This window comes from Pogoniulus pusillus, chromosome 8 (genome assembly GCF_015220805.1).
Source record: "Pogoniulus pusillus isolate bPogPus1 chromosome 8, bPogPus1.pri, whole genome shotgun sequence".
Classification (NCBI taxonomy): domain Eukaryota; kingdom Metazoa; phylum Chordata; class Aves; order Piciformes; family Lybiidae; genus Pogoniulus; species Pogoniulus pusillus.
In genome coordinates, this window is record NC_087271.1 from 13,477,210 (window position 1) to 13,495,943 (window position 18,734).

An 18,734-nucleotide genomic window follows, 5' to 3' on the forward strand; every position below is an offset into this window, starting at 1 on the left:
AAGCAACTGAAATAAGTTTCTTCTCATTCCTCTGGTTTTTGTTTGCCACCAAATTGGTCTCAGATACCAACCATAGGAGATTTGCGGATACAAAGTTTTTATGCCATTCAGGATGTTTTAGATGGCCTTGTTAACTTGCTTAGGAAAACAATGCAGACCTGTGTCTGGTCTGGTACAGGAGTGCTGTGTTTGGTGTGATCCAAGATTTGAGTGTTTATTTCAGTGCATCTTATTGAATTAATTTAGCCCAATGATATTTTGTCAGTGCACAGCTCTTGTCTGAAGGGCTCTGTTTTGTCTCAGATATAGTAAGGCATTTACAGTCAGCACAGTGTTGAGATTTTGTCCTTATAACTTGTACTGTGAAAGGAGATGGAGAGAGGATGGGAACATAAGTTTATGAGGCATGTCCAGTACTGTTTTTTATTATATTGCCATATATTCCATCCATTACAAAGCAAGTAGAATGACTCTTAGCCTTCAGGGAGTATTTTACTACAGCCATGTAAAGCCCAGATAAATCTGCAGATTGTTGCAGACTTACTCTGCATTTATATTGGTTTAATTATAAACCAATCTGTTGATTTAGTTGGGGCAATTAACAAGGCAGGAATTATAAAATACGTAGTTAATTTTGTTTCCTGAAAGCCCTGCCCACAACTCTATATAAATTAGTTAAACTTGGGTTCTAATTCAGTCGGGAAAATCTTCACAAGGATGATTATGGGCAATGCATTAATTTAGGAGAAGCAGACAGTTGGACAAGTTTAGCCACAAAAATGGCTTTGCCCCACTTACAAATAAAAGGCAGCCCAGAGCCCTAGGGAAAGTCTGTTCTACTCACTGCAGTGGAATAGAATTTTCAAGATAGTCCCTGGCTCCTTTGTGTTGGCAGTGTTGGAAGTGCTTGGTTGTTGAGAGGCTTCTAGATCTTCATGGGGTGCTGGGAAAGAGTCAGACAATCTCTGACCTAATACTGGGTCTTCTTGGCATGGAGGTTTGCAGAGATGCAGACAGAATCTCTTGAAGATGTACAGAGAGCATGATGTTGACGTCACTTCTCACAATGTTGTGAGGAACTTAAATGCCTTCTAGAAAACTTGAAGCACTTATGTTTCCAGGTAGTTCAAACCCAAAACATCAGGCTTAATCTAGTCTGAAGCACAAGGCAGAGCAGCACATGTTGTCCAAGAGCAGTGAGGCAGAGGCAGCACAACTGCTTGCAATTTAGCTCAATTTATATTATTTGCCTGAATGTAATGGCTCCTTTAGCCACAGAGATTCACCAATCAAAATGGCATTTGCAAAACCAACCATATTATGTGAAATCGGTCCTTGCTCACCCTTATTTGGGCAAGACACCAGCAAGTACCTAAACACCTGTGGGTACCTGTTTATCACTTTGGGAGGGGACGTAATTGCCCAAGCCTTTGTTTTCCTCCCACTCTTGCTTGCCCCATCAGGAGAAGGGTGGGGCAAGCCAGGACATCTAATAGGCCTATTAGCCTTCCAGGACATCTGTTTCCACTAGTTGAACATTAACATTAAAGATAGTAACTGTTTCTGTTCCAGGTTTACATTAGAAGTGGTAATCAATAGATGGGTGTGGTTTAATGCAAATTGGCTTTCTAAAGCCTGGCTTTATCATAGTATCATAGTATAGTATCATCAGGGTTGGAAGAGACCTCACAGATCATCGAGTCCAACCCTTTACCACAGAGCTCAAGGCTAGACCATGGCACCAAGTGCCACGTCCAACCTTGCCTTGAACTGCCCCAGGGACGGCGACTCCACCACCTCCCCGGGCAGCCCATTCCAGTGTCCAATGACTCTCTCAGTGAAGAACTTTCTCCTCACCTCGAGCCTAAACCTCCCCTGGTGCAGCCTAAGGCTGTGTCCTCTTGTTCTGGCGCTGGCCACCTGAGAGAAGAGAGCAACCTCCTCCTGGCCACAACCACCCCTCAGGTACTTGTAGACAACAATAAGGTCACCCCTGAGCCTCCTCTTCTCCAGGCTAAACAATCCCAGCTCCCTCAGCCTCTCCCCATAGGGCTTGTGCTCAAGGCCTCTCACCAGCCTTGTCGCCCTTCTCTGGACACGCTCAAGCATCTCAACGTCCCTTTTAAACTGGGGAGCCCAGAACTGAACACAATACTCAAGGTGTGGTCTAACCAGTGCAGAGTACAGGGGCAGAATGACCTCCCTGCTCCTGCTGACCACACCATTCCTGATGCAGGCCAGGATGCCACTGGCTCTCTTGGCCACCTGGGCACACTGCTGGCTCATGTTCAGGCGGGTATCAATCAGTACCCCCAGATCCCTCTCTGTCTGGCTGCTCTCCAGCCACTCCGACCCTAGCCTGTATCTCTCCATGGGGTTGTTGTAGCCAAAGTGCAGCACCCTGCACTTGGAGCTATTGAAGCCCATCCCATTGGACTCTGCCCATCTGTACAGGTGGTCAAGGTCCTGCTGCAGAGCCCTTCTGCCTTCCAACTCAGTCACATCTGCCCCCAGCTTTGTGTCATCTGCAAACTTGCTGATGACTGACTCGATGCCCTCATCCAGATCATCTATGAAGATGTTAAAGAGGATGGGGCCCAGCACAGATCCCTGAGGGACACCACTAGTGACCGTCCGCCAGCTGGATGTGGCACCATTCACCACCACTCTCTGGGCTCGGCCCTCCAGCCAGTTCCTAACCCAGCACAGAGTGTTGCCATCCAAGCCATGGGCTGACAGCTTAGCCAGCAGTTTGCTGTGGGGGACAGTGTCAAAGGCCTTGCTGAAGTCCAGATAGACCACATCCACAGGCCTCCCCACATCCACCAAGCGGGTCACCTGATCATAGAAGGAGATCAGGTTAGAAAGGCAGGATCTGCCCTTCCTAAACCCATGCTGGCTGGACCTGAGCCCTTTGCCATCCCTTAGGTGCGCTCTTATCACCCCCAAGATAACCTGCTCCATCAGTTTCCCTGGCACTGAGGTCAGGCTGACGGGTCTGTAGTTCCCAGGTTCCTCCATCCGACCCTTCTTGTGGATGGGGACCACGTTGGCCATTTTCCAGTCTCCTGGGACCTCTCTGGTGAGCCAGGACTGCTGGAAAATGATGGAGAGCGGCTTGGCCAGCTCATCTGCCAGCTCTCTCAGCACCCTGGGATGGATCCCATCTGGTCCCATGGACTTGTGGGTGTCCAGATGGCTGAGCAGATCCTGAACTAATTCTTCATGAATTTCCAGGGGAACACACCGCTCCCTGACCCCATTTCCCTTTTCAAGAGGCCATTCTTCTCCTCCTCCTTCCTTACTGTTGAAAACTGAGGCGAAGAAGGCATTCAGGACCTCAGCCTTTTCTACATCATCAGTTATAGTATTCCCCTCCTGGTCCAGTAAGGAGTGGAGGCTCTTCTTGTCCTTCCTTTTAGCGTTGATAAATTTATAAAAGTGTTTTTTGTTATCCTTCACGGAAGTGGCCAGCCTAAGTTCTAGCTGGGCCTTAGCCTCTCTAATTTTTCTCCTGCATAATCTGGCTTCCTCCTTAAACACGTCAGGAGAAGCCTTCCCCTCCTTCCAGAGGTGATACATCCTCTTTTTTTCTCCAATTCCTTCAGGAGCTGTTTACTCATCCAGGCTGGTCGCCTTCCCCGCTGGCTCATCTTTTGGCACATGGGAACTGCCAGCTCCTGTGCCTTCAAGAGCTCCTGTTTAAAGTAGGTCCAACCATCCTGGACCCCTTTGTTCTTGAGGACTGCTGCCCAGGGGACTTCGGAAATAAGTTTCCTAAGCAAATTGAAGTTTCCCCTCCGAAAGTCCAAGGTGTAGGTTTTGTTGCAGTGCCTCCCTACCTCCCTGTATATTGAAAATTCCACTAACTCGTGATCACTACACCGCAGGCAGCCTCCCACTGCCACATCTCCTACCAGCCCTTCTCTGTTGGACAGCAGCAGGTCAAGCTGAGCTTGACCCCTAGTAGGCTCACTTAGCAGCTGGGACATGAAGCTGTCCTCCATGCACTCTAGAAATCTCCTGGACTGCCTCCTCTCTGCTGAATTAAGTTCCCAGCAGATATCTGGCAGGTTAAAGTCGCCCACCAGGACAAGATCTGATCTTGAGACAGCCTCCAATTGTTTGTAAAATACCTCATCTGTTTCTTCATCCTGGTTGGGCGGTCTATAACAGACTCCAACCAGGATGTCAGATTTGTTTGTCCTCCCTCTGATTTTAACCCACAGGCTCTCAACCCCTTCATCCCTCACTTCAAGCTCAGTGGCATGGAGTGACTCCCTAATATACAGAGCCACCCCTCCTCCTCTTCTCCCTTGCCTATCTCTCCTGAAGAGATTATATCCCCCCAGTATAGCAGCCCAGTCATGCCTGTCATCCCACCAAGTTTCTTAAATGGCAACTATATCATAGTCACCCTGGTGGACCAGGACTTCCAATTCCTCCTGCTTGTTACCCAAGCTGCGTGCATTGGTGTAGATGCACTTCAGCTGGGCTCTTGATTCCCCAATTGTCCCTAGTTTCCTTGCCACTCTCTCCTTCTCAGGGAGAGTAATTGCCTCACCCACCCCCTTCAGACCTAGTTTAAAGCCCGCCTAATGAGCCCTGCCAACTCCATTGCCAGGACTCTCCTGCCCCTCCTAGACAATTGCACCCCATCACGATCAAGTAGGTCCGGTGCAGTAAAAGTTCCCCCATGGTCAAAAAACCCCAAATGCCGCCGCTCGCACCATCCCCTCAGCCATTTATTGATATTGTAGGTTCTGCTGTTCCTCTCTGTGAACTCCCTTGCCACAGAGGGAACTGAGCAGAACACCACCTGCGCTTCCGCCCCATCTATCAATTTCCCCAGGGCCTTAAATTCCTTTTTAATTGCCCTGGTCCCCCTCTTTTCAATTTCATCCCTGCCAGCCTGTATTACCAGCAAGGGGTAATAATCAGAGCGGTGTATTAGGTTAGGGATTCTCCTGGTGATGTCCCTAACCCGGGCACCAGGAAGGGAGCAGACCTCCCTGTGAGACGGGTCGGGATGACAAATGGGTCCCTCTGTCCCCCTCAAGACAGAATCTCCAACAACTGCAACCCTTCTTTTTTTTTTTGTTTTTTTTTGTGGAGCTAGTCACCACAGTTGGTGGAGACTGCTCCACCCTAGGCAATGTCACAGTTGGATGCTCCTCGTTGTTCTCACCCTCTGTACCCTCTGCATGCAGGGCCTCATACTTGTTGTGCAAGGGCAGAGGAAGAGGAGGAGAGGGCTGGGGTGGATTTCCCTTACTACCCCTGACAGGGATCTGTACCCATCCCTCACTGTTTCCAGGGGCAGATTCCTTAGCAGGGGAATCTGCCTGCACACAGTGGTAATGAATAATGGCTGTGGGAAGCACTGGAGTGGAATAATCATAACTGAAATAAACCACTGAGGGAAATCAAGCTCGATGATCAGAGGGAATAGATTTTTTTTTTTTAAATAATATAACTGCCCTAACTAGGAAAGGTAGAGTGGTGTGGCAGAACTGGCTGGTCCTGAGGAAATATCTTCAGGCAATCCTTCAAGCTATTCCTCCACAAGGATGAATGCCTTGACATTAGGTGTGCTGAGATGACAAATAGAGAAGAGTCATCAGAACTTTTGTAATGAAAGGAAGAATTGCTAATTGGAAGAGGGGAAATGTGACTTGTACTCAACATTGGTGAAGCCACACCTTGAGTTTTGTGTCCAGTTTTGGGCACCTCAATACAAGAGAGATGTGGAGGTGCTGGAGCCAGTGTAGAGGAGGACAATGAATCTGGGAAAGGGTCTGGAGAATAAATCTGATGAGGAGCAACTGAAGGATCTGGAACTGCTTAGTTTTGAGAAGAGGAAGCTAAGGGCAGACCTCATGGCTGTCTACAAGTACCCAAAAGGAGGTTGTGGAGAGGTTGGTGCTGGTCACTTCTCACAGGTCATTAGTGACAGAACAAGAGGGAATGGTCTCAAGCTGCAGCAGGGCAGGGTTAGACTGGACATTAGGAAGATTTTTTTCCAAGCAAGAGTGGACAGGCATTGGAATGTGCTGCCCAGGGAGGTGGTGGAGTCACCAAGCCTGGCAGTATTTAAAGGTCGTTTGGATGTGGTGCTTGGGAATATGGTTTAGGGTGAACTTTGTAGAGTAGGGATAATGGTTAGAAATGGTGATCCTGGGGGTCTTTTCCAACTGGAATGTTTCTGTAATTCTGTGACATAAGAGGCAAGCTGATCTAGCATAACATTAACTGAAAGTGGTTCCGAAGTTGAAGTGTTGGCAGGGGTTGACATCAAAATGTTTAATTCTGATAATTCTTCAATTTTTCCTGAGTAGTATGAAGGTTCCATAACAGTAACTGAAATATTTTTTCTGGTTACAGTTTGCCTATGGTGTTCCTGACTTGACTCTGAAGGATATTGCTTGCAGTCAGACGCTCCTGGACCGCTTCATTATCTTCAGCAGCAGACGAGGTCTCCCTTCTGTGCACAAGGTCATGTGTACCTTATCCCAGGAAAGTCTACAGAGAGTAGAAGATGCCTTGTATGCAAATGTTGATTTCTTTAAGCTATTTCAGCTGGTAAGTATTAACACAATCTCTCTGCCTTATTGTTGTTTCTTTCTCTGATATTTCATTGGCCTTTGGGATTTTTCTTTGTGATACATCACCAACGCTCCAAGTGGTCTCTGTTTATACCTGCAAAGGTGAGGTTATGGATATGTGATTGTTAACCTTCCTCAGCAGGATGCTAGACTATTCTGAGTATGCTTTGGGATGAAACAGATGAAATGAACAGTACAACAGAACTTAAAGATTCAAATGCAGCTTTAATATCAGAGTTGTGTATGTAGCTGATTGTTCTAGGCTGTGTAGCAAAATATTGTATGCAAGATCTACAGGGACCTTGCTAAGGGTTCTGAAAATACTTCATACATCTGCTCTTTCCTATGTGAGGCATGACTGAATGTGATGAGAGCAGAGCCACAGTGCAGCCTGAGGTAGCATAACCAATATGAGCCTTTTAACAAATAACCCAACCAACTTGTACTTGCTTTCAGAGTTTCTATAGAAGCTTTTCCTTATCTGTGTTAATTTTCATTGCCCTTCTTTGTGCTGTTCCTATTTCTGCTGTGGTCTTATTGCAGTAAGTTAAACACAACTGTGAACTTCAGTATGGAATGATTATGGCATCTTTGATATTTTTTTGATTGCTATTCTTAACATTTCATTACACATTTAAAAGTAGTAATGTTAAATTTTTTATGTATATATATATATGACATTGTGGTGTTTTTTCCCCTTTCATTCTCTATTCTTTTCCCGATTTTTTTAAAACTCCTTTTGTATTCCACACAGTTAGCTGTTGCTTTCAGAGCACCATAAAGACTCAAAGATCCCTTTCCTCCTGATAGCAAACTAAGAGCCCATCATTGCCTGCATGTGTTTCGTGCTTGTTTTCCCTGTGATCACAACTCTGCATTTTTCAACAATAAATTTTATTTGCCTATTTCCACCTTTTTTGCTAAGTGTCATGAAGGCATCATGTTGTCAGTTTGCCATATGCAGCAGACAAAAGATATCAGCAGCTGCCATAGAGCCATAGAAGTTATCAATCTGACTGCCACAGCAGTGTAGTGCTGTGATTAATTTAACATGGATTTTCTTCAGCTTTGAGTTGCTCAAAGTTAGGAAGAGAAGATGCCAGAAGCTTTAATTGACCTAGCAGCTAAATTACTGTTTGATTATTTTAGCACTGACAGTCATTCATTGTGCCTGTGTGATTTTGCCCAATAAGAATCTGAGGTTAGCATTTAAAAAGTTGCTCTTTTCTATTTCTGAAGATAAACTCAGATATTTTCATATATTAGGTGCTTGCCAAAAGTAGGAAGGAATTAATGCCACAGTGCTCCTAAGATAGGTTTTCATCATTTAAGGACTTCATGTGAATATGCACAGCTGTACTGTTTTGCTTCAAAAGTAAGTTGCTAACACATGATATTGCTGTCATACCAAAGGAAAGATGAGAGCTGATGAATCAGATTTCTGTGTTTAAACAAAAATCCAACTCACAAGGGAAGTAGAAACAAAAGCCTGAAACAAGAATCTGGAGTTACAAAAGACAGCGTTCAGATGTAAACTTATATTCTGACGTGGTACTACAAGATTTGTCTGCCAAGGCTTCCCCTTGGAAGACTATTGGAAGGGTATCCACACCCTGACTTCCAATGGGCTTTAATATGCAGCCAGTTGTGGAGAAGAGGGTTTCTTTTTTCATGTTGCTACAGCTTTGGGGAAGTCTTTTTAGAGGCTAATCTAATAAATATTACAGTCTAGCTATCTAGAACTCCAGCTTTATATTTTGTTGTAAAAACAAGAAGAAAGAAGTGCCTGAGAAAGCCTCAAGAGTGCTCATCCAAGCACGTGTGTAGTTACTCAGCCAGCTGGCAGTGATGTAAGCAAAGTGGTATGTGAGAATGCACTCTGGGCTCAGCTATTGAAGAGGTGAGTGACAGCTAAAGCATTAACTTCTGCTGGAAGGGCCACTGGTCCAGTCTGCAGGAATCTGCAGAAGTAATGCTTGCTGTCAGACCTGATGGCTAGACTGTCTCCAAAGCCAGGGAATTGCTCAAGTGTAATGTACTGACAGTTTTGCTTTCATGGCAGATTGAGGACTTCTGTGCCACAACCTTTGCTGAATTCGGAAGTTAATAAGAGTCTGCTGTACAGCTCACTGGAAGCGTAGCCTCTGTGAGAAGCAGCTTCTCAGAAATCCCTATCCCTGCATTCCTCCTTCATTTTGTTCATCTTTAGGCATGGTGGGCTTAGATCAGCAGAAGGAATCACAAACTGTATTTTCAGTTGCCTGAGACTGGTGCAGCTCTTATTAGGAAGAGTTCTTACACAAGCTGCTGTGTGAGCCTGTGCCTGCACTTGTGTACTGCATTTATGGCCCTATAAGCCAATCCATCTGCATTTTCTTCTCTCACTGTGGCAGGTGTTTTCACATAGAGACTATAAACCCACTCATCTGAATTTCTGATCTGTGCACAGCTTCCCACAGTGTTGGACAGAAACTCACCGGGTGCTGACTTGAGAACCTGGGGCAGGGTTCTGGCTAATGTCTCTCAAGCAGTGCAAAAAGTAAGTGGTTTAACAATAGATGACATCACTTTTTTGGGTGGCACACAGCCCTCTTTTTGCTTTGTTGTTTTTATAGTTCAGTTACCTGCTGTATCAGAGTGAAAACACACTTGTTTGGGAAGAGTTTATTCCTTAGCAATTAATTCTTCTGTCATTACAAGATACATGTGAAAGTAAAGTCAGGAGTTGTGAAGTGCATTCTGTTCTCCAGAAAAGGCACGAGAGAACAAGAACTGAAAATGATGCTTGTGACACCGACAGCGGAGATCAAAGGATGAGGTTCTGACTACATCCATGCTTTACCAGTCTGGCTACAACTGAGACCTCACCAGGTACTTGCTTTCTTTGAAGGTCACAATTAACAGCCTTGTCTTGCTGCAGCTCGTCGGGAAGCCAAGCGTGCAGGAGCTCTTGACAGTTCTGCAGCCATTTGTGCAAGAGGGAAGGCCAGAATCCTTGGACCATTTGGTGAGCTCCCTGTCTGGTCTTTTCTGTGGCTACCCAGAAGGAGGTGGATCTAGAGTGCTCTCTTTCAACTGGTATGAAGATAATAACTACAAAGCTTTCCTGGGAATTGATTCAACAAGAAAGAAATCCACTTATCTTTATGATAACACAACCAGTAAGTTTTTCTACCAACTATTAGAAAGACTCTAGACAGATGAAACTTATGTTAGAGTACCACTGCTACTTTTATAAAATAACAGTTTTGAGAGATTGATTCAGAAAACTTGAGACAGGTGAAATAGGGTTTTTTCCTTCATACTTGGCTCATAGCTGGAAGCAGAGAGGACCAGGAATTGAGAACTTGCAGAAATGTATGTATGCTTTCAATATGAAGGCATAAGTGTTGTCATTGGCATCACTGAGACAGATCCCCTGTCTTCCTGGTATCGGGAAGAAAGAGATGGCCTTGGAAAAGGTTCAGGGAAGTACAGTGATGCACTCTGGAATTAATTTTCTCCAAGATAATTTTTTTAAAAGTCTTTCAGCTTGATTGATGGCCCAGTGTACAAGAATTTCAAAATCTCTCTTTTGAAATAACACTCAAACTGCTACATGGTGGCTGTCCTCTTCCTGCACAGAAGTATAGCACAGTAACACTCTGGAGCATGATTCAATCCCACAGACAAAGCATTTCAGCGTACCAGGTTTTGTCACTTGGATTTCTTCACTTAACCTTCCTGCTCTAGTCATAGGAGAAAATGCAAAGCTGAACCCATTCTAGCTTTTCTACCATTCATTATTTTGTCTTTGTATTATGTCCTCTTCACTCTCTAGTTTTTCTCTACATGGAGAACATTATCAGGCACTTTTCTGTACTAACAGCCACATTATAGAAAGTAGTATATTTCTGTGTCACTCCTGCTATCGTAGATTAAAAAGTACAGATGAGCATTATGCTTGTGGAGAGTTTCATCCCTTTCTCTGTGTTGATACTTGGCTCTATTTGTCTCTGAATCCCTAAAAGACCAGTAAAAGGCCCAGTACTTCATTTCTTCAGCCAAGGAAAAAAATAGTTGCAAGCTATCCAAGTAACCTTTGTTGCACAAGAGTAAGATATTTACATTTAAATGTTTAGTTCTGAATTATTGTAGGATCCAGTTGTGAAATGTTCTGGAGTTCCACTTTGAGACCTGCTGGATCTCCAGTCGGCTAGTTTATACTCTGAGGGAATTAACCACTAATAGGAGGGAAGAGAGCTTCTTAGCTCAAACTGCAATACAAGAGTATAAACTTAGCCATTATAAGAAAAGCAATGAGAACCCAAAATCATTCAGTGAGATCTGAGTTGTCTGGTTCCCTTCCATCTGAAATTCCTTACAAATAACAAAGGGTTATATTTATTTCTATTTACTCTTCCAGAGTGTTTGCCTTATTGCTCCAATATCTGCTTTACAGCCTTTTCCTTCTATTTAGAGGTGCTGCTACTGAATTGCAGAATGTGCGTGACCCACACAGATTCAAAATGCTCTAAGCTGTCTGTGTGACCAGTACTAAGCCATGCAGGACATGACTAGGCCAGGATTTCAATAAGGTTGCATAAAGACTGTCTGTCTTTCTGTCTTCAGCACCCTTTTGTAATGCATTGATCCAGAGCTTGGAGTCAAACCCTTTCACCAAAATTGCCTGGAGTGCTGCGAAGCCCCTGCTGATGGGAAAAATTCTCTTTGCTCCCGATTCACCTGCTGTACAGCAAATCCTTAAAAATGTAAGAAATTTAGAAGTACAAACCCATGTATTTCTAAAAGCCTACTGGAATGTAGGGGTAGATGGGTACAAGCTCTTTAGGAAGGATAGGCAGGGAAGGAGAGGAGGAGGTATTGCCCTCTGTATCAGTGACCAGCTAGAATCAGTGAAGCCCCACCTGGGGAAAGATGATGAGCTGGTTGAGAGTGTTAAAGGGAAGACGGGGAGGGTGATGTTACTGTAGGAGTGTGCTACAGGCCACCTGACCAGCAGAACCAGACAAAAGAGGCCCTTCACAGGCAAAGAGAAGTAGCTTCTAAGTCATAAGCCCTGGTCCTCATGGGGGCTTTCAACCACTCTGACATCTGCTGAAGGACAACACAGCAAGGTGTCAGCAATCCAGGATGTTGCTGAATTGCATAGATGACAACTTCCTCCTCCAAATGGTAGAGGAACCAACAAGAAAAGGTGCTATGCTGGACCTTGCTCTCACCAACAAAGAAGGGCTGATGACCGATGTGAGGCTCAGAGACAGCCTTGGCTGCAGTGACCATGAAGCAGCTGAATTTAAGGTACTCAGGGCAACCAGGAGGACGTATCCTAAGCTTATGGCCCTAGATTTTAGGTGTGCAGACTTTGATTGCTTCAGGGATCTGGTGGCCAGAGTATCATGGGATGAAGCCCTAGAGGGAAGAGAGGCCCAGGACAGCTGGTCAGTATTCAAGGATCACCTCCTCTGTGTCCAGGAGCAATGCATACCAACAAAGAGAAAAGCAGGAAAGAATACTAGGAGGCCTGCTTGGCTGAGCAAGAAGCTCCTGGACATGCTGTCACACAAAAAGAAACTTTAAAAGGAGTGGAAGAAAGGACAGCTAGAATGGGGGGTATGTAAGGAAGATGCCCTAGCAGACAGAGATCTAGTTACGAAAGCCAATGCACAGTTTGAATTGAATCTAGCCAGGAAGGTCAAAGGGAACACCAAGAATTTCTACAGGTATATTAATGGTAAAAAGAAGACTAGGAAAGGTGTGGGCTCCCTCAGAAAGGAAACAGGTGAAATGGTCACAAATGACATGGAAAAGGCTGAGGTTCTCAATGACTTCTTTACCTCAGTCTTTACTGAAAAGGCCTCCAGCCACACTCCTGGAGTCATGGAAGATAATGGCAGGGACTGGAAGGAAGATCTGCCCATCACAAGTGAAGGTCAGGTTCATGATCACCTGAAGAACCCGAAGGTGTTCAAGCCCATGGGATCTGACAGGATACACCCATGGATACTGAGAAAACTGGCAGATGAGGTTGCTAAACTTCTCTCTATTGTATTCTAAAAGTCATGGTAGTCTGGTGAAGTCCCTACTGACTGGAAAAGGGGAAACATAACTCCCATTTTCAAAAAGGGTAAGAAGGAGGAGCTGGAGAACTGCAGGCCAGTCAGTCTCATCTCTGTGCCCAGTGAGATCATAGAGCAGATCCTCCTAGAAGCACTTCTGAGACAGGAGAATAGTGAAGAGGTGATTGAGTACAATCAGCATGGCTTCACCAAGGGCAAATCCTGCCTAACGAACCTGCTGGTCTTCTATGAACAGGTTGCAACACTGATAGATGAGGGGTAACTGATGTCATTTATCTGGACCTGAGTAAGGCCTTTGACACTGTCCTGCAACACATCCTGGTCTCCAAGCTGGTGAAATGTAGGTTTGATGGGTGGACCACTAGATGGATAAAGAACTGGCTTGGCTGTCAATAGGTCCATGTCCAAGTGGAGGCCAGTGGCAGCAGAGTCCCTCAGGGATCAGTCAAAAGACCAGTTGTATTCAACTTCTTTGTCGGTGACCTGGACAGTGGCATTGAGTGCACCCTCAGCAAGTTTGATGATGATAGCAAGCTGTGTGATGCAGCAGACATGTTGGAGGTAAGGGATGCCATCCAAAGGGACCTGGACAGGCTGGAGAGGTGGGCACAAGCCAACCACGTGAGGTTCAACAAGACCAAGTGCAAGGTCCTGAGGACGGGGACTTGGGGGTGCTGGTGGACAATAAGCTCAACATGAGCCAACAGTGTGCACTTGCAGCCCAGAAAGCCAACCAGAGCCTGGGCTGCATCAGGAGAAGTGTTGTCAGAAGGTTGAGGGAGGTGATTGTCCCCCTCTACTCTGCTCTGGTGAGACCCCACTTGGAGTACTGCACCCAGTTCTGGAGCACCTATTACAAGAGGAATGTGGACATGCTGGAGCGTGTCCAGTGAAGGGCCACGAGCATGATCAAAGGGTTGGAGCGCCTCTCCTATGAGGACAGAATGAAAGAGTTGGAGCTGTTCAGTCTGGAGAAGAGGAGGCTCCGAGGTGATCTTATTGTGGCCTTCCAGTACCTGAAGGGGGCCTACAAAAAAGCTGGGGAGGGACTTTTTAGGGTATCAGGTAGGGACAGGGCTAGGGGGAATGGAGGAAAGATGCATATGGGTAGGTTCAGACTAGACATGAGGAGGAAGTTCTTCACCATGAGGGTGGTGAGGCCCTGGAATGGGTTGCCCAGGGAGGTGTTGAGGCTCATCCCTGAAGGTGTGTAAGTCCAGACTGGAATGAGGCTCTGACCAACCTGATCTAGGTTTGAGTGTCCCTGCCCATGGCAGGGGCATTTGAACTAGATGGTCCTTGTGGTCCCTTCCAACCCTGACTGATCCTATGATTCCAAGAAACATCTCTAGAAAAACAAGGAACGGCTCAGCTGCCTCCACTTAATCAGATTTCCCTGTCAGAACTCCATTTGCTCCAATGGCCATCACAGAAGGGATTGTTTGAAAAGAACCAAAGGAGACAGATCTTTACCCATTCTCCTATCTTGGTCAACACTGTGCTTTTCCCAGGCCAAACAGTCTTTTGTTGATAGGATTCCACATTTATACTAGTGACAGCAGAGATGTTTATCCATGTTTTACAGATACAGAAACACCAGCAGTGCCAGGCCAGTAAATATTTATATGATGCAGCTGTGAGACTTGGTTAGACTCACTGACACCTAACACAGCAAAATTACAAACCTATAGCAATATCTGGTTGAAATGATAAATAATTTTAAATTGATAAAAATAGGATTGACCCTGGGCTAAGGATAAGAGCCTTAAGTTGGATGAAACATATCTGAGCAGTTCAATCAAGGTCAAGTATGACCTAGGTGACCTCACAAGCAGCGATTAATTTGTCCTTGACACCTGTGTGAAGCACAGAAGAGCTGCTGCTTGTAGCTTACACAGAAAAACATAAGATGTATAGCAGCCCAATGTTTCAAATCTTAACTAGTATCTCACCTATGAGAATGTGGCTTCTCCAACTGCCTCACATTTATTCATCTATCAACATCATCATTTTGAGTTCCTAAGTGAGATAGTTATAAAAGAAAAGAGGGGGAAAAAAATCATTCTACCTAAAATCTCAGTATTTAAAGGAATTGCAATTAAGTGGAGTTGATGTGCACTTTTTTTTCACATTATATAGACAACAGAAATCTATCCTGTGTGACCTTGATTCAATTTTGTACATTGTTTTTCTGAGGATTATTGAAATTTATGCTATTTTAAAAAGTTCATTAAGTATGAAGGTAAAAATGACAATGTTTGTAAGTTGTAATGTCACTGAATGGCTGGATCATAAATTCTTACCTATCTAATACTCCTTTCTGCTCTTCTATTCCTCAGGCTAACTCTACTTTTGAGGAACTTGAACGCCTCAGAGTGTTGACCAAAGCTTGGGAAGAATTAGGACCTCAGCTGTGGTACTTCTTTCAAAATGGCCTGCAAATGAATATGATCCGTGTAGGTAACGTGACGAGGATTCTCAGTAAGGGCAGCCTCTCACCATCCTTTATTTTACCAAGAGAGAAGAGAATTAATTTGAAATGTTTGACTGGAAGTGCAGCCTTTGCAGCAAGGAATCTGGGGTCTTTAAAACTGTTGGACTTGCTACTGGGCTTAGTTTGGACACCAGTCTTAGGTATTGTGTTGTCTCTGTGACAAAACGTCATATCTGGTCACTCTCTAGAATCTGACTAATGACTTCTTAATAAAGGCAGCAAACACTGCCTTCCTGTCTCTACAAAATGTCTTTCAGGAACAGACAACCTGATGTTATTTGGCTCTATATAGGCAGAGAAGGCAGCAGGATTATGGTTTTGATGGGCCCAGCAGTTTGCTACCTTAGGAAATTGTTTATTTCCAGGTCACTCAGAACTGACTCTGATCAGCTGCAAAGTTAAAGTTTATAAGGCAGTTCATGCTAGAGAAAACATTTGTTTTTATGCACTATTCTGTAACGGAGTAGACATTTATTACCTTTGTTCTCTTATATGGAAAGGATGCAATAAATAGTCAAGGACAAATTTCTTTTCAGCAGCTCTTGGCTCTCACCTGTGACTCAAGTGTGTAATTGCCCACTGACACAGAGAACTCCTTAGCACAGTCTAGGGCATGGCAAGAGGATCCTTGCATTGAAGCTGTCCTGATGTGTTTCCTCAGGACTCTCTGAAGCATCCTACAGTGAGGAACTTCTTGAACAGCCAGCTACGTGCTGAAGGCTTCACTGCTGAACACATTATCAACTTTCTCCACAATGGGTCTCCAGGAAGCCGGGAGGAGGGAATGGCAGACTTTGATTGGCGGAATATCTTCAGAGCTGCAGACCAAGCACTGCGTCTACTCAGTCAGTACCTGGAGGTAAGGTCATCCCTCCTACTGCTGGGAAAATCTTGAAGCAGATTAGGAAGTACCTGGCATCTGTGGCAACAGACAATAATAATAAAATTGGAAGACTTCTTAATTTGTTTCAATTTTAGTCTCAACATTAAAAGTGTGTTTTAAAATAATGCAGTAGTGTGAGCACATAGGGGCTTATTATTGGGGGGAAAAAATCAAAACACTTCAATCTTATGATCCTTAAATACTATATTCAAAATGTTGGCTGAATGTCTGAACACACTTTCATGGCAAGTGGTAGAAAGTGAATAAAAAATCTCAAGGAAATGTTTGTAGGTTTGCTTTTGTTTTTGATTTTTTTTTTTTAATGCTAATTACCACTAATTTCATCAAGAGCAGGACCAGAGAAGCTAATCATTCTTTGATAAACTCTCCTTCAGGTTTTTAAACACCTGACCAAAATGTCATTGAAACCAGTGTGGGGAGTTTACCCTTGTTCTATAGCCCCTCCTGACAAGATGTTTGTGTTCCTTTCCTGGAATCTTTAGCCTTCTTCTCTAGTGCTGTGCTTTAAGTTGGGCTCTCTGAGACTTTCCAAGAGCCATGGTGTTAGCAGAATAATTTCTCACTTAAGCTGCAGCAGGTCAGTGCTGGAACAATCACAATATGAGGGCAGTTAGTGTCCTGAAGTGTTCTTCATAATGATCTTGTTCTTTTAAAGTCTGCTATTTACAGTTTGATGGCATTTTAGAATGTCTTCACAGGGTACAATGGGAACCAGGACTCCCAGGGCCCTCTCCACAGGACTGCTTTCCAGCCCTTTTTGAAGACTGGAGTGACCTTGGCTCTCCTCCAGTCCTCAGGCACCTCTGTCTGCCACGACTTGGCAGAGACGATGGAGAGCGGCAGAGCAATAACCTCAGGCAGTTCTCTTGGCACCCTTGGGTGCATCCCATCAGGGCCCATGACCTTGTTAATATTTAATTTGTATAACTGATTCCTAACCCAGTGGGGAGCGTTCCCTCCTCCAGGCTTCCTCTCCATCCAGAGTCTGGAGTACATAGGAGAGTTCAGCCTTAGGTGTAAAGGCTGATGCAAAGAAGGCATTCAGCAACTCTGCCTTCTCTGCATCCTCAGTTATCAAGGCTGCCTTCTTGCTTTCTCGTTCAGCAGTGGGCCCACATCTTCCCTGTACTTCCTTTTTCTACTGATATGTTTGAATAAGCCCTTCTTGTTCTGTTTTACTTCCTTTGTCAGCTTCAGTTCCAAGAGGGCTTTGGCCTTCCTTGTTACTTTCCTACAAGCCCTGACTACCCTTCTACAGTTCTCCCAGGTGACCAATCCCTTCTTCCATGAATTGTAAAATTCCTTCTTCCCTGAGATTTCCTTCAGGAACTTCTTATTCAACCATGCAGGTCTCCTAGCACGTCTATCTGATTTTTTTTATTCAGGGGAACACATCTAGCTTGGGCTTGGGAAGTGGTCTTTAAAAATTAGCCAGCTTTCTTGGGCTCCTTTACCCTCCAGAGCCTTAGCCCATGAGATTCTGCAAGCATGTCCTTGAAGAGCACAAAGTTAGCTCTGCAAAAGCCCAGGGTTACAATTCTACTTGTTGCTCTCATTCTACCCTTTAGAATACTAAACTCCACCATGTCATGATCACTGTCCCCAAGGCTGTTCCCGACTTTAATGACCATAACCAGTCCCTCTTTATTAGTTAATACAAGGTCCAGCAGTGCACCTCTCCTTGTTGGTTCCTCCACTACCTGCATCAAGAAGTTATTGTTAATACACTGCAAGAGCCTTTTGGACTGTCTGTGCCTGTCTGTGTGATCTTCCCAGCAAATATCAGGGTGATTGAAGTCTCCCATGAGTACCAAAGAGTTAGCTCTAGAGGCTACCTCCAGCTGTCTGTAGAAGGCCTCATCAACATCTTCCTCTTGGTCTGGTGGTCTATTCAATTTCATCTCCTTTTCCACATCTCCTAATTCTTACCCTCAAGCTTTCAACCTGTTCTGCCTCCTGTCTTGGACAGAACTCAGCTCATTTCAGTTGCTCTCACACATAGAGGGCAACTCCCCCACCTCATCTTGCTGGTCTATCCTTCCTGAACAGTACACAGCCATCCATGACAGCATTCCAGTCGTGGGAGCTGTCCCACCATGTTTCAATGATAGCAATTATATCATAGTCATTCAGCCTAACACAGATCTTCAGCTCCTCTTGCTTATTCCCCATGCTCCGTGCATTGGTGTATAAGCATTTCAGGGAGGGAGTTAGTCCATTAGCTTACATTCTTGCCGTCTCACCACTCCTATTCCATGGCCCCACACCTAGCAGTAAGCTCTGCATATGCTGATTCCTCATTGCTTGATCCCTGTGGTCCATCTCTGCAAGATATAAAGAGTTCTTGTGTGTCCTCAGTGTGCTGCAGGGTAACAGGCTGAAGGCTCCTGTTAGCCTCCCTCCCTGATATGCCATATCTTGCCTCTTATCCAGCACACCACTCATTGCTACCTGCCTCCCCTGAGCCACCAGTGGAGATGACACATGGCCCCACAATTGTCTCAAGCTTGCTTGTAGTAAGCCTGGCTTCCACTCTCCCCACTTCCAACCTAGTTTAGAGCATGATTAATGATCCCAGCTAACCTCTGTGATATAAATCTCCTTCCACTTGGAGAGGGGTGGACCCCATCTGCTGCCAGCAGACCTGGTAT

At 44.9% G+C, this 18,734-nt stretch overlaps 1 protein-coding gene across 1 annotated transcript in view; it reads left to right on the forward strand.

Moving 5' to 3' along the window:
* Positions 1-18,734, forward strand: part of ABCA4 (ATP binding cassette subfamily A member 4) — a 110,718-nt gene that overhangs the window by 11,072 nt on the left and 80,912 nt on the right. Inside the window, 6 exon segments of the mRNA XM_064148254.1 lie at positions 6,385-6,582; positions 9,055-9,144; positions 9,526-9,766; positions 11,217-11,356; positions 15,025-15,141; positions 15,841-16,038. Of these exon segments, the coding sequence (XP_064004324.1) occupies positions 6,385-6,582; positions 9,055-9,144; positions 9,526-9,766; positions 11,217-11,356; positions 15,025-15,141; positions 15,841-16,038 (984 nt within the window).